The sequence below is a fragment of the Pinus tabuliformis genome, chromosome 1_2 (genome assembly GCF_031772625.1).
Source record: "Pinus tabuliformis cultivar Carrire ecotype Pingquan chromosome 1_2, CPIR1, whole genome shotgun sequence".
In the NCBI taxonomy this organism is placed as follows: Eukaryota; Viridiplantae; Streptophyta; class Pinopsida; order Pinales; family Pinaceae; genus Pinus; species Pinus tabuliformis.
Window position 1 is genome coordinate 501,311,403 of NC_142298.1, and position 16,076 is coordinate 501,327,478.

Sequence of the window (16,076 nt, forward strand, 5' to 3'; positions counted from 1 at the left end):
CTGATTGAATGTGTGGAGGGTCCTAACTTTTCTTCTGATAGACAAGTGTTCTCACGTTGTTGTTTCAATGGTACTGTTAGTTAAAACTTAAAACAATCAAATGATATTGTTGGCTTAGTATGTCAGTACAAAAACATTACAAAAGTTATGCTTAAAAATTATTCTTGTGAATAAGTCATCCTCCAATGGTTCTGACTTCTGCCATCTTATTCAAATTCAGGACCTGTTTGTATCACAAAGACAGCTTTCGATTTAAAACAAAAATACAGGCTGCCATTTCCTTATCTGAGGTGGTTCGGTTCGGTTTATATTTCTGTGTAGAAGTGACTTGTTAATCTTGCAATATGTTTGCTGTCAGCCTGTAGGTTGTCACAGTTTGATCATGAACATTTGCTTTACAAGTTTACAACCATTGCCTGTCTGCAAACCTGTGTGCACTGTGCACAAATTGAATGCTTACTCTCAAGGTGCCGATTCAGTTCCACTCTTTATTACTCATATTGAAAACCAGACAACCTTTCCTCTATATTACCAATTTACCAGATCAAAATGCAGATCTGCCAAATTTTTGAAAAGCCAGAATTTGAACACGATGGGTAAATGGCAGGGTACAAAAACATATAAAAATATTTTTAGAATTACAAGAAAAATAGAAGAATCAGAACCATCAAGAAACACAACAGTACCTGTACAATTGTAGTCTGTAAGTTACAAGTTTACAACCAAATAAAGGAGTTCTCATGACTAACGAAAATGTAATTTCAAAAAAAATTGCAGGCATTTAAGACATTGCAGTGCCAGACATTTCAGACTTCTAAATTCCAATGGCACCCCCAAAATCAACTGCTGTAGCTTGGAATTTTATCCAAAAAGATGGTTTTAATCTTTCATGTCAGCTGTGTGGACATAATTTCACTGCCACTTTGACAAGAGCAGTGGATCACCTTCTCGGTATTAGCAATGGAAGTGGAGGTGGTGTTGGAGCCTGCACTAAGATCACTGATGAACAAAAAGCCAAAGTGGAGAAAGACCATTCCAGTTCACAGATGCAAAGGCAGAAAAGGGTGAATAAGAGGCAGCGAATTGAGAGGGAGATTGCCATGTCTTCCTCCAACACCATTAATTCAGTTTCAAACATTGGTGGATCAAGTTCTACAGCTCCTCAAGCAAAAACAGGTGGGCCGAAAACATTAAATCAATTTTGGAAACCTGTTGAGAAACATGAAGTTGATGACGCTGTTGCTGAGTATTTTTATGCATGTGAAATTCCCTTTAATGTGGCGAGGAGTCCATATTTTAAAAATGTAATTAAAAAGGCCATTGATTTTGGGAAGGGCTATGTTCCTCCTGGATCTGAAGCTTTAAGGACAACTTTGCTAAAGAGAGCGAAAGACAGAGTGACAGGAAAGTTGGCTGATATTAAAGAGTCCTGGAAGCTTACAGGATGCACAATTTTGAGTGATGGTTGGTCAGATTTGTGTCATCACCCATTGATCAATGTGCTTGTTTATTGTCCTCAAGGGGTACTTTTCTTGAAGGCAGTGAATGCAATGGATCGAGTGAAGACATCAGAATTTATTTTTGGAATTTTGGATGAAGCGATTCAAGAAGTTGGGGTGGAAAATGTTGTCCATGTTGTTACAGATAATGCATCAAATTGTGTTGGTGCAGGGAAGCTGATTATGGAAAAATATGGGCAGATTTATTGGACCCCTTGTGCAGCTCATTGCTTGGATTTAATGTTGCATGACTTAGCCAAATTTCCTTGGGTCAATGAAACAATCCGAAGAGCCAAATCAATTTTCAAACTTCATCATCAACCATCGTCTCACTTTGAGCATATAAAGGAAGAATGCATCAAAAGAGTTGTTGAGGCCTTGTGATACAAGGTTTGCCACTTTTTATATTACTCTGAAAAGAGTTGTTGAGGAAAAAGTGAGCCTAAGAGCTGTTTTTTGCAACACTGAGTGGGAGAGATCTACCCTCTCAAAAGAAACTAAGGGGAAAAATGTTGAACAAATAGTGCTCAATAATGGCTTTTGGGAAAATGCAAACAAGGTTTTAAAAATTTGTGGCCCAACTGTTAATGTGCTCCGCATGGTTGATGGTGACAAACCTTGTATGGGTTTTGTTTATGAAAGCCTTGATCGTTGCAAAGAGGCCATTGCAACTGCTTTTGATAATGTGGAAGCTGATTACAAGGAGATATGGGATTTAATTGATCATAGATGGAAGATGATGCATAGTCCATTACACGCAGCAGCATGCTATTTGGACCCTAGATTGTTTCGGTTACCAAGACATAGGGACGAAGAAATCATGAATGGACTTATCCAATCTATTGAGAAGCTAAATCCAGATCCAGAGATTGTAGGTTTTATCACAAGTCAGTTGAGAGCATACAAGTTAGAAGAAGGATTATTTGGAACAAAATCAGCAAAGTATGATAGGAACAGAAGTGATCCAGCACTATGGTGGGAATTTTATGGTTCAGGGGCACCAGAATTGCAAACTTTTGCAATTCTTATCTTAAGCCAGGGAACAAGTGCATCAGCATGTGAAAGGAATTGGAGTTCCTTTGACCACATTCATTCCAAAAAAAGAAATAGACTGTCATCTGGAAAATTAGAAGATCTTGTTTATGTTCGTAGTAATTTGCAGTTGGCATTGAAGAATGTGGCTAAAGAGTCATCCAATTCTTCTACTCCGTGGATCGATCCTGTTCCAAATGCAACAATGGATGATGTTGATTTGTACATTGATAGTGACATAAACACTGACAGGGAATTCACTGATGAATCTAGTGTTGAAGCATCTAGCGGATTCACATCTCATACTGCTCTTGATGACATAGAACTTTTTGATATAACAAGTGGGCAACAGGAACATCAAGAATAAAACTTGTGTTCCTGTTTTAGATTTCTAGTTTAGTTTTTGCATGAACAATTTTCTAACACTGCCAAGCTACTTTAAAGTTTAAACTTTAAACTATCTTTTATCTTATAAATTATAATGCAGATTTTTTCATTGAACTGCCAAAAGAATATATATTTGCCGTTCATTAATTAAATATCTTAGCATACAAGGGGTCCCCTACTGGGAAACTGTTTTTGTATAATTTTTTATGCCAATCTATCTTTAAAAAACAGTTATGAATGGTTGCTCACAGCCTCACAGGACTTGCTGCACTGGTCTGTTCTGAATTCTGTACAATTCTTTTCAAGTTATTTAGTGTTTCCATGTAATGATAGGTAAATACTATCTATAGGGACATCAGTGATCTGTTTTAAATCTTTTATGTTTTAACTTTTATATGTCAAGTTCTGTATACATGAACAGTAGTGGAAGCTCTCTCTCTCTCCGAGGGCCTGAATTAATATATAAGAACATTTTTGCTTGATCTTTAAGAAACAAATGGCACGTAGTTCAGTTATTCTAAAACAGAACAGAAACAGTTATAGACCAAAACATGATAAACTACAAATTTACAGGCAAAGAAGCAGCTTTTTCAAGATTATATTTATTGTCCTCTCTTCCGTTTATTTAAAGGCAGCATTAAAGTTGTTAAACTGCCCCCTATTTAATATGAAATAAACTGAAAGTAAATTTCAACATGAAGTTGTTTGTGCCTAAAAGCCAGGCATGTTGTAGGATTTCCAGGGTTTACATTTATTGACTTTCCTCTCATTTATTTAGTAGTCAGAATTAAAGTTGTTAAACTGTCCATATTCAATCTGCAACTGCAAGAAAGATTCAATAGGCACCCATGACTCCATCCATGATTCGCTAAACTAAAATGAAGAAAACTACCATAATACTAAATAACAAGGACATGTTTGACCGTCACTGATTCAGATCAGTAACATGGGCAGAGGTTACTAAGTCAAATCAATGATATGAGGAGAATTTACTGGTGCAAATCTGGTTGCATAACAATTTCGTTTTTGTAAGCAGGGCTGTGGTCCAGTGGTAGGTCGATTGATAATCACCAATGACAATTGTCAATAACAGAAATAAAGCAGTTTGTACTGTTTCTAAATCAAGACTTTAAATGCATTTGAAGTTGCCATACCATTTCTCATATGCATATGATATATCTATCTTTAATATACATTTTTTTTCTTCGAATTTCTATATGTCGAATTTTATCGACAATATTTTAGTTGCCGAACTTTATTCGAATTTCATGGTCCTCGAACTCGAACTCGAACTCGAACCTGGTGACTTAGCACCTAACTACCATGTTGAAATTAGATTTTTCTCTAGATCTGGAACATGCCTTACCTCCTTCAATAGCCATTGGTTTCCATTCTGTTGCTTTATAAAAACCTTACCCATTCCAACAATTTTACTAGTTTTATCACCACCTAGACGAACTTGTCTAAAATATCCTTGAAAATAGTCATGAAAATGTTTCCTATAAGGTGTGGCATGGAATGAGGCCCCTGAATCTACCAACCAGGCATCAATAATATTCTCTAATGAAAGAATCAAAGCATCTTGTAACACATCACATGTCACATTCACTTCATAATTGTTCTCTTGTAGTCCATCTCCTTCTTTTCCTTTCTGATATTTGCAGTCTTTCTTCAGGGGTCCTTTCTTCCCATATTTCCAGCACATTATCCTTGATCTGGATTTGGATCTTCCTTTTCTTGACTTACTATGATTTCCTGGGCTCCTTCCTCTTTCCATTTTTCTTCCCCCGGTCTCTGCATTCAAAGTATTACCCAATGTCTCACCAAAGCTTTTCTGTCAGATTTCCTCGCTAAGGATGGCACCAACAACATCATCAAACTTTAAAGTACTAGATCTATATACATAGTTACTATTAGCCATAACTAAGCCATTCCAACTTTCTAGCAATGAGCACAGAAACAACAGAGACCTAAATTCATCATCAAAAGTTACCCCTACAAAATTTAACTGGTTGGTAACCGTTTTGAATTCATTTAAATGGTCAGCAACAAATCTTCCTTCTAACATCTTCATATTAAATAGACGCTTCATAAGAAATGCCTTATTTGAGGCTGAGGGTTTTTTATATAGTTTGGTAAATTTCATCATTAAACCTTTTGTTGTCATTTCCTTTGAAATGTTAAATTCCACTGACGCTTCCAGACACGGACATATTGTTCCTAGTGCATCTATGTTGAGAGTCTCCCATTCTGTGTTCATCATACTTGTCGGCTTCTTTGTTTTTCCACTCAATAGTAGGTACAGATCTTTCTGACACAAATAATCTTACATCTACATTTTCCACAGCTAGTATTTCTTGTTGTTAAATTTCTCAACCCTAAACCTACCATATTCTGTCATTTCTCCCACTCGAACCAGTAACCCTTCTCTCCTACAAGTTTATTAGCCAACTAGACCTTCGACTCTGATACCAATTGTTAGAAATTAATTAACGGAGCAATGAAATACACAAAGTATTGTGGAAACACAAATACAAAAACGCATAAAATAAGAGAGCACAGATATACGTGGTTCACCCAATTTGGGCTACGTCCATGGAGAAACAACCAGTCCTTCCTTTTATATTATCCAGCAAAATGAAGAGATATAACCTACATTAGATCTGCAGTAATTACCTCTTCGCTCTCACACAACCTCCTCTCTCCTCTCTCACTCAGAATAATAATACACATCTGCAATACAATTCCCTCATAAACCTAGGGGTGCCTTATAGGGAAAAAAACCCTAAATTAGTATAACTTCTACCAGGTCATCCGCCTAATGAACGGCCCAAATTGACTATCAAATTACAATATTTTACAAGGCAAATGTTCATCTATTTTTAGCTTCGAGGGCACTGCCCCCAAACCCTCGCCACAGGGCGGGGGCTCATAAAATCGTCGTCAACCCCCCATGGACCCCCCTGATAGTGATTAAACAGGAGGGGTTGTATCCACATTAGGAACAGGGATCCAACACGACTAAAACAAAAAACCTCTGAATAATATAGAAGATAATCAAGCTCCACACCCGACATATTCAGGCAATCAATCAATCACATACCAGCTTTTAACACCTAAACATTTTTTTTATCCATTTTCTAAAATTCATCATGAATCCCCTTGCTCTGTTAACTCTATAATAGAGTGCCAACTTAATCCTAAGGTCTTGGAAGAAACCTTGTCGTTACTTTTCCCATGATAGAGCCCATCTGGTCCAAGTGTTGAACCCGGATGCTTTGATACTAGTCTGTAACATACCCCCTACTAATATCAGCCCCGACTAAGGTTAGAAGGAGGCAATTACTATGATGACCCAACTCCAATATTCACATTATAAAAATTGGGTCTAAATTTCTCGCTTTCATTTACATTTTTAAAAACTAAAAATGAATGATACCATCGCATTCGTCTCATCGAGACGATTGTAACGGTATAAATTTGTCCTAATTTGGCTCCAAAATCATCATATATGGTCGATTGAGTTTATCTCCAATTAAATAATGCCACAACATTGGTCCTACCACGTGGAGCCCTTCTGATTTTCATAAGCAACCTTTCAACCACAGACTCACTCATACTTTAGGTAACGGGTTGGCCCTTCTTGATGGCTCATGAGGATTAATGGAGGAATTTATATATATAAAGAAAATCATTCCACGAGATTGGGTGTGGGCCACCCTTACCACCTCACCCCAAGATTTAAATCCTCGACATTACATTTATTCTCTTCATCCAAACTCATTGAGATGAAGAGGACTAGGATGACATGGACTTGCATAGGGACATGTTGAGACTTAAACAAATGTCAGGGTAATGGGTCTTATCAGGCATTACAGATCGTTAAGAGACAAAGATGGGAACTTTCTCATTCCTGGAGCCTGGCTCCCAAAATATTTAAAGGAGAGTAGCAAGGAGATGAGATAGGGTGACTCAACTCTAGGAGCATGTAGCATAAGGGCCCATCCGAGTATGGGGAGGAAAATGGAAAACCATCAAGTGGCAATGATCCCGCACACTGTTTTTCTACGCGCTTACATCATCTCAGAAGGAAGATTCCTAGGAGGAATAAAGAGCGCGCTCCAAGGAGAAACTCGGGATAACGAGGCTCTAGGATTACGTAGAGGCGGAATACAAACGTCCAATAGAAACCATAAAGAGTTTCCATGTGACTTATGAGTTGTCCTGAGCACTCGAAGGAGGTAGCGAGGTCGGCGTGACATGTCTTAGAGGACCACAGTGATAAGCCTTGATCGCATGCAGGCGCATGGTATGGCATCGAGGTTTCTAAATTCAAACGCCAAGACTATATGCCATGGTGGAAAGGTGATATCAAATAGGAACTTCGCTAAGGATAAGGGTGAAAAATATGATGTCTAGCCTGCGCATTGTTTCAAGGTTTGAATGGGTTCTTCCCAGTGCCTTCCCCATTCCATAGTCATGAATTGTTGCAAACATGAACAGAAATCAATCCCACAATTGGGAAAAGGAAGCGCTTACATATAAAAACATGTGTTTGTGTGTGTGTGTAAATACATGTATGTACCCCACATACACATGAGTGTTATCCTTCTTAAGCTTGAAAAATAATGAACAAGGCTTAATAGCCAACTTTGTAAGCGATACAATAAATAAAATAGGGATTTTCTCATTCGTAAACATTAAGGTCGATTAGAAAAATTACAATCACATAGAAACCCATAAATCTGCAAGCCTCTTAAGCATAATAATAATAGATAGAAATCAATCCCATCTTATCTCATAGCTCCACTGGTCTCTTGGGCTATTAATAATCATATAACAAACTTATGACAACAAACAGGAAACCATACCATGACCAAAATTCCTACATGAAATCAACATTCCACAGGTAGACAGAAAATCCCATTTCTAATTTGATTCACAGGAATAAAACACACATTTGAGCATTAATTAACATCATTACAAGCCTATAGCCTACACATCATTTATATAACTGATGTATGCAACAAATAACACTCCTCAACATTAGCACAACATTAACCTAATGTGAATAATACAGGCAAAGTAGCAATCACAAGCATAAACACAAGATTATACTTATCTTATAAAAGTTCTTGCAATTGAGAGTGGGACTCTAACTCTCCACCCAACCATAGACAAGCTACAACTGTTGGGTTGTGTTATATTCTTTCCACGACTAGCCCCCTAGTTAACCGGGGGTTAGAGGGGGGACGGAGCCCCCCCTTCGTTGCATCAATTACACAACGAGGAGGTCACAGGGGGGCGGCATCCCCCCCTATCCAAGGGGTTTGAGGGGGGCGAACCTACCTATGGTTTTGTGCATGGTTTTTGCACATGGTTTTGGGCGCGATGGTTTTCGGTCCATGGTATTGGATGCTTCGGCATGCATATATATGTATTGTAACATTGAAAGGAAAATAATGAAAATCAATCTGGTAGTCCCGGTTTTGGGATCCAGGGGAAAATCTCTATGTATATGCGTTTTATGTGTTATGCTCTCGCATTGTTTATTTTTTGTGTTTTAGAATTCATATGCAGGTAATTTTTGTACGAGGTTAAAACCTACATTTGGTATCAGAGTTGTTTTGGCTTCAAGGGGATGCCTTTGTTGCTGAGGGGTTTCGCTCAGGCCTGTTGTAGACCCTGTTCAGTAGGAGATCTGCGGGATCGATTTTGGTGGTGAAAGAAGATGGTGAGCAATGGAAAGATAGAGATTGAGAAATTTAATGGTCAGAGTTTTGATTTATGTAAACTCAAGATGGAGGATCAGTTTGTAGATAAAGATCAGTGGATCACGGTAGATTTGAGTAATAAACCAACAGGAGTGTCCGATGAAGAATGAAAGAAGTTGGATCGGAAGGCAATACAATTGTGTGTCTCAGATTCAGTGTTGTTGAATATATCAGGAGAAGCTACGGCTAAGGCTCTGTGGGTCAAGTTAGGGACTTGTGACCAATATAAGTCTTTGGTGAATACACTGTTCCTACAGAAAAAACTATATAACCTGAGGATGAAAGATGGAGACTCAGTGACAAAGCATCTGAACGCATTTAATATTGTGGTAAGTCAATTATTATTTGTTGATATTAAAATTTAAGATGAAGATAAGTGCACCAGTTTGTTGTGTTCTCTACCAGATTTGTTGGATAGTCTGGTTATTGCAATAGGTAGCAATGCAACTGCCTTGCAGTTTGATGAAATAGTCTCATCCTTGCTGACGGAGGAGATGAGATGGAAAAATATGGAGAGATAGAATGGTGATTCCTTGTCTATACAAGGAAGGTCCCAGAACAAAAACAAAAATAAGTCATCGAGTGGGAGATCTAAATCTCCAGGAAAACCTGTAAAGGTGGTGTGCTGGAAATACGGAAAGGAAGGGCACTACAAAAGGGACTGTAATCTAAATCTCTTGACAAAGGAAAGGGATCTAATGATTCTCCTTATGCAGAGGAAAAAACCACCTTAAATGACGGTGGGGATGTGTACTTGGCTTCTTCAAGTACACATGTAGATCATGAGGCATGGTTGATTGACTCAGGTGCATCATTTCACTTCACTCCCCATAGAGAGTGGTTCTGCGAGTATTAGAAATATGATGGTGGTGATGTCTTCTTAGGGATGATAGGAAGGTTAGAATCGTTGGTCGTGGAAAATTAAAGTTGAAGTTGCAAGGTGGAAGGGTTAGAACTCTTCCGGGTGTTCTACATATTCCTACATTGCCCAGAAATCTGATTTCTGTAAGCAAGTTGGATGATGCAGGTGTAAAAACAGTGTTCGAGAAAGATACCTGCAAGATGGTTCGAGGAGCACTGGTATTGATGCAAGGAGTTTGGATTGGAACTTTGTACAAGCTACAAGGTAGCACTGTTATTGATGGGTGCAACAGTTCTGTGGTTCCTGAAAGTGGAGTAGAAAATCTAGTGGTCTCTGGAGAAAAGACCATGCTATGGCATCAAAGGCTTGGACATATTGGAGAGAAGGGCCTTCGAATACTTCATGGTAAAGGTATGGTAGAAGGTATGACTAATAGCTCTCTGGATTTTGATTTCTGTGAAAATTGTGTATATGGGAAGCGGAATCGGGTGAGTTTCCCCTCTAGTGGTAAGAGGGAGAAACAGATATTAGAGCTTGTACAGAGTGATGTGTTTGGACCTGTGAAGGTTCCATCACTAGGTAAGTCTATGTACTATGTATCATTTATAGATGACTTCTCAAGGAATACATGGATATATTTCCTCAAGAAGAAATCTGAAGTTTTGACAGGTTTAAAGAATTTAAGGCTCTGCTAGAAAACCAGACAAAGAAGAAGATAAAGGTGCTAAGGACAGATAACGGTGGAGAGTTTTGCGGCAAGGAATTTGAAGAATTACATAAGAAGTTTGGTATAGCATGACAGAAGAATACTCCATACACACCTGAGAAAAATAGAGTTGCAGAAAGAATGAACAAGACGTTGATGGAAAGGGCAAGAAGCATGCTTAGTGGTGTCGGGTTAGGACAATAATTCTAGGCAGAGGTGGTGGAGATAACATGTTACCTAGTCAACATATCACCTTCATCAGCGTTTGAGGATAAGACTCCACAAGAGGTATGGATTGGTAAGAAACCCTCTCTTTTACATATGAGGGTATATGGATGTGATGCATATGTACAAATTCCAAACAAGAAAAGAACAAAGTTGGATAGTAAACTTGAAAAGTGCATCTTTATTGGGTATAAGGATGGTTTAAAGGGTTATAAGCTTTGGAACCCAATAACAAGGAAGGTTGTGTATAGCTGAGATGTGGTGTTCAGAGAGGTGAAAAATGTTATTAAACATGAAGTCCCATCAAAGGAACCTGAGAAGATAAAGTTTGAGCTAAAGGAGGAAGAATCAGACTCTACAACAAAAGAGGAATCAGAAGATGAAGAGCCACAAACTCTGGTTGTGAGAAGATCAGTTCGAGAAAGAAGGCAGCCAGAAAGGTATAGTCCATCTGCTTTCTATTCAAATTTTGCTTCATCTATTACTAATGATGATCCCAGAACTATGAAGGAAGCAATAGATTCATAGGATGGAAAACTCTGGAAAGAGGCCATGGTTGATGAAATGGCATCTTTGCACAAAAATGAGGCTTGGGATCTGGTGGAGTTTTCAGCTGGAAGGAAACAACAGCAAATGGGTGTTCAAGAAGAAGACAAATGTAGAAGGAAAGGTGGAGAAATACAAAGCTCGATTGGTAGAAAAATGTTATTCCCAGGTGCCGGGAATTGATTTTGGTGATATTTTTTCTCCTGTTGCCAAGGTAGCTTGTATTAGATTACTTTTATCTGTTGTTGTTGCTTTTGATTTTGAGGTAGAACAGATGGATGTGAAGACAACATTTCTCCATGCGGATCTAGAAGAGGAGATCTACATGAAGCAACCTGAAGGCTTTGCAGTGAAGAGTAAGAAAGAACTGGTATGCAAGTTAAAGATGTCTTTGTATGGGCTAAAACAGACACCAAGGATGTGGTATCAGAAATTTGATACATTTATACGGGGACTTGGCTTCACCAGAAGCAAAGCAGATTACTGTGTGTATTTTAAATTAATTTGTGACTGTGTTATTTATCTAGTCTTGTATGTGGATGACATGTTGTTGATTGGAAATGACATGTCAGGCCAGGCAGTAACTCTCCAAAGGCAGAAAAAATTGATTCGTCTGATTATTCCATAGGTAGGTTATTGTTATATACATTAGGAGTGATTGTTCAGTTCATCTACCGATGACTGTTCACATTCCTGATTTATTTATTTACAAATTCCCCCAATCATGAAGATTAGGTGTCAACATTCCCCCCCTTAATCTGAAGGGATGTTGGTGAGTCCAAGCATCATTTTGAATCGTTCAAGCTTTTCCTTTCCAAGTGCTTTGGTGAAGATGTCTGCAATTTGCTCATTTGTGGAACAATGACGGAGATGGATTGTTTTGGCCTCAACATGATGTCGAATCAGATGATATTTAGTATTGATATGCTTTGTTCGATCATGGAACTTTGGATTCTTGGCCAACTTTATTGCAGAGGTGTTATCAATCATGAGTGGAGTTGATTGTACTTGTTTTACCTGCAAATCTTCAAGAATTTTCCTGAGCCACACAATTTCTTTCGTTGCTTCAGCTGCTGCCACGTATTCTGCTTCTGTTGTGGAATCTGCTGGAACTGATTGTTTGTGTGATCTCCAGGAGACAGCTCCTAATCCAAGACTCATAGCATATCCTGAAGTAGATACCCCAGTTTCTTTGTCTCCATCGAAGTCTGAATCAGAGTATCCAATCAAGCTGAAGTCGTCCACCTATGTATACTTGATTCCAAGATCTTGAGTTCCCTTCAAGTACCTTAGAACTCTTTTTGCAGCAGACCAATGTCCCTCACAAGGCTTTTGCATGAACCTGGAGAGGATTCCAACAGTAAATGAAATGTCTGGTCTGGTAGTAGTGAGGTAGATGAGACTTCCTACAAGCTGTCTATACTTTGTTGCATCCTCAAATTCCTTTCCTTCAATAGATGTGAGCTTTAAGTTTTGTTCCATTGGAGTAGAAAGAGGATTGCACTCTGTCATGCCAAATCTGTTTAACAAATCTCCAATGTATTTCTTTTGAGAAAGAAATATGGATTTTGGATGTTGGGTTACTTCAATGCTAAGATAGTAATGAACATAGCCCAAATCAGTCATTTCAAAACTTTTCCCCAATTCCTTCTTTATGGATGCAAAGTAGCTTTCATTGTTCCCTGTCATTAAAAGATCATCTACATATACCACAAGATACACAGCTGTTTTGCCAAATTTCTTGACAAATAAAGTTGTATCATCAAGATCAAAATGATTGAAGTTGAGTTTCAGAAGATGCTCAGTTAGTTTTTCATACCAGGCTCGCGGTGCTTGTTTGAGGCCATACAAGGACTTCACAAGTTTGCATACTTTATGTTCATGTCCTTTCATAGCAAATCCTTCAGGTTGGGACATAAAAACATTCTCTTTTAGATCTCTATTCAAGAATGCAATCTTTACATCCATTTGATGTACTTTCCAACCGTTCTGAGCTGCTAGTGCAAAGAGTGTCCGGATGGTGGCCCATTTTGCTGTGGGGACAAAATTTTCCTCATAATTGACCCCTTCCTTCTGTGCAAAACCTTTTGCCACAAGCCTAGCTTTGTGCTTGTCAAGTGAGCCATCAGCTTTGTACTTGTTCTTGTAGACCCACTTGCAGCCAATTGGTTTGGTTCCAAATGGAGGATCAACCAGCTTCCAAGTGCCATTCTTTATGAGGGCATCATACTCCTTTTGCATCGCTTCTTTCCATTCATCATGAGAAGCAGCTTCTTTGAAGGAAGTTGGTTCAAAATCTGTAGACAAGTTCAATTCACAATCATAAGTAACATCCATATCAACAGGTGAATTAGAGTCATCTACATCACCTCCATTTTGTCGGTTTGAATTTCTGGTTCCTGTTTTTCCAATTTCATCAGGATGAACACTTTCAAGTGTCTTTGTCAGCCACTTTGGGGGACCTTTCTGAGATGGTCCAAGCTGCTCTGTTGATTGAGTTGGGACTGAATCAAGATTAGGTCTCCCAATTCTATCAATTACATCACTTAAAGCATCATCCGTTGTTGGAGTTTCATGCAAAGGAGATTGTTCTTCAGAAGAAGATTCCACATGTTGTTCTAGTATAGGAATCCCCCCCTCAAGATGTGGAATATGATTATCAAACTCTTGAAATGATTTCGTTTTTGCGAATCTATCCAAGTGATCAAGTTGCCGCTCAACAACATTGTCAGATTTGGATGATTCAAGAAAAATTACATCTCTAGATACAACAAACTTTTTATTTACTTCATCATAGAGACGGTATGCTTTGGAGGTGTTTGAATACCCCAGGAAGATACACTTACAACTTCTAGCACCAAGTTTGTTTCTATGTACCTTTGGTATCAAAGCATAACAGGTGGAACCAAAGATCCTGAGATGTTTTACCGAAGGAACATGTCCATACCACAATTCATAAGGAGTCTTGTTTCTTATAACATTAGATGGACATCTATTCTTTATATATGCAACACATAGAACAGCATCAGCCCAAAACATTATCTTTACATTTTTGAAGAAAAGCATGGATCGTACCATATTCAAGATTGTTCTATTCATTCTTTCAGCTACACCATTCTGTTGGGGATTATAAGGCACAGTTGTTTGATGTTTGATCCCATGTTGGCGAAGATAGTTTTCAAATTCATTTGATGTATATTCTTTTCCATTATCAGTGCGAATAGACCCAATATGAGATTATGCATCATTTTCAATCCATTTATGAAAATTCTTGAATGTTTGAAAAGCATCAGATTTGTTCTTCAATAAATAAACCCAACACATTCTGGTGTAATCATCAATAAATGTCATGATATATTTATTTCCATTTGCAGAAGGAACAGGCATTGGACCACATAAATCTGAATGAATGAGTTCAAGCTTCCTATGTGCTCTTGAATGTGAATCATGAAAAGACTGTTTGTTATGCTTTCCTAGAATGCAAGCATCACATTGCTTATGTTTCCTAGGAATTGTAGGCAAACCAGCAACACCATTTTTCTTCAATAAGCAGAGACTGTCATAGTTTAAATGTCCAAATCTAGCATGCCATAATAAACTTGATGGAAGTGTACCTTCTTCATGATGAGAAATATATGAGAAATGTTGTGCATGAGCAGAGGTTCCTTGCAGTTTGAGAAGCCTTTCTTCTTCTATTCCCCTCATGACAAGTGAGTGGTCAGATGCTTTTCTTACCTCAAGCTTGCCATCAAACATATGAATGGAGTGACCTTGCTGGCAGATGTGGACCAAGGACAGCAAGTTTCTCTTGAGCTGTGGGAGATATAAAACATGATCCAGAAGAAAGTCTGGAAGACCAAGCAGTTTAAGCCTGATTGTGCCAAGCTCTGATGGCTTGATTTTTGACTGATCTGCAAAGTATACTGCTCCATCAACATTGTCAGTGAAATCTTCAAAAAAATCTTTTCTATGAGTCATATGATAGGTTGCTCCTGAATCAAGCAACCAATCATTTTTTGAATAAGCAAGTGAAGCATTAAACAAATCTTCATTTACTCCAATGTTCCATTGTGCCTCAATATAGTGAGCAGATTCAGGTGCTTTACCTTTGTATGTATCATCAGTTTTACCTTTCTGCTGGTTTCTTTTCTGCTCAATTTTGTCCCATGGTAGCTTGCATGTAGAAGCATCATGTGATCCATTTCTTTTGCAGCAAATGCAATGCAGATCTGCCTTTTCTCCTTGAGAATGTCTGCCCCCCTGCCTCTGAAACATCTTCCTCTTCCTCTTCGTCCACCTCTTCCTCTTGTAGAGTCTTGACCAGGATGCTTTTCTTTATGAGCAAGGCACACAGTCTCTTCAGAAGATTCAGGGGCTGTCTTCTTTCCAAAAGCTTTCTCTCTTTCAGCAAACTTTTTCACAAGAGAGTCAAAGGTTATATATTTAAGATTTCCATTTGCTTGTAAAGACTCAAGATAATTGGAGTAGGTAGGATAGAGTGCCTTGAGAAAAGCAATAAGAGGGATATCCAGCTCAACCTTAGTGGATTTAACATCATGCATTATAGACTTTACTTCAGATGCAAGAGCAAGAGGATCATTATTTTTCAGTTCAAGAGTGAAGAGTTTAATCATGAGCTGAACAACTTCAAGTGCAGAATGTGAGTCATAGAGTTCTTTAACCTTTTGTAAAGCTTCAAAGGCAGTTGAATATGATGAAATATGGCGACTTACTTCTTCATTTACAGATGCTACGATTAATGCATAGGCTTTGTTGTTCTTGTTTTCCCAAATGACGAGCTCTTTGTCTGATGTAGGCTGCACTGGGTCATTGTCTCCTTCTTCGACACACACTCCTTTCCACAACTCATTGAAGATGAGGGTGTGTTTTATCATCCGGGACCATTCAGGATAGTTCTCCTTGCCAGTGAGAACTATTCCTACCATAGAGATGATTGAATGCATTCTGTAAAAAAAAAACTTCTGCTGATAGAAAAAAATACTTCTACTGATATACAGTGAAATTGTACTCAAAAGGGCAAAAAG

General features: G+C 38.3%; 1 protein-coding gene across 1 annotated transcript; it reads left to right on the top strand.

Annotated features, from left to right (window-relative positions):
* Nucleotides 1-824: 824 nt before the first annotated feature.
* Nucleotides 825-2,898, top strand: LOC149206537 (uncharacterized). Its single transcript, XM_089397720.1, has 3 exons — nt 825-1,661; nt 2,059-2,553; nt 2,662-2,898. Exons 1-3 carry the CDS (start codon nt 825-827, stop codon nt 2,896-2,898), a joined length of 1,569 nt encoding a protein of 522 aa, XP_089253846.1.
* Nucleotides 2,899-16,076: the final 13,178 nt, after the last annotated feature.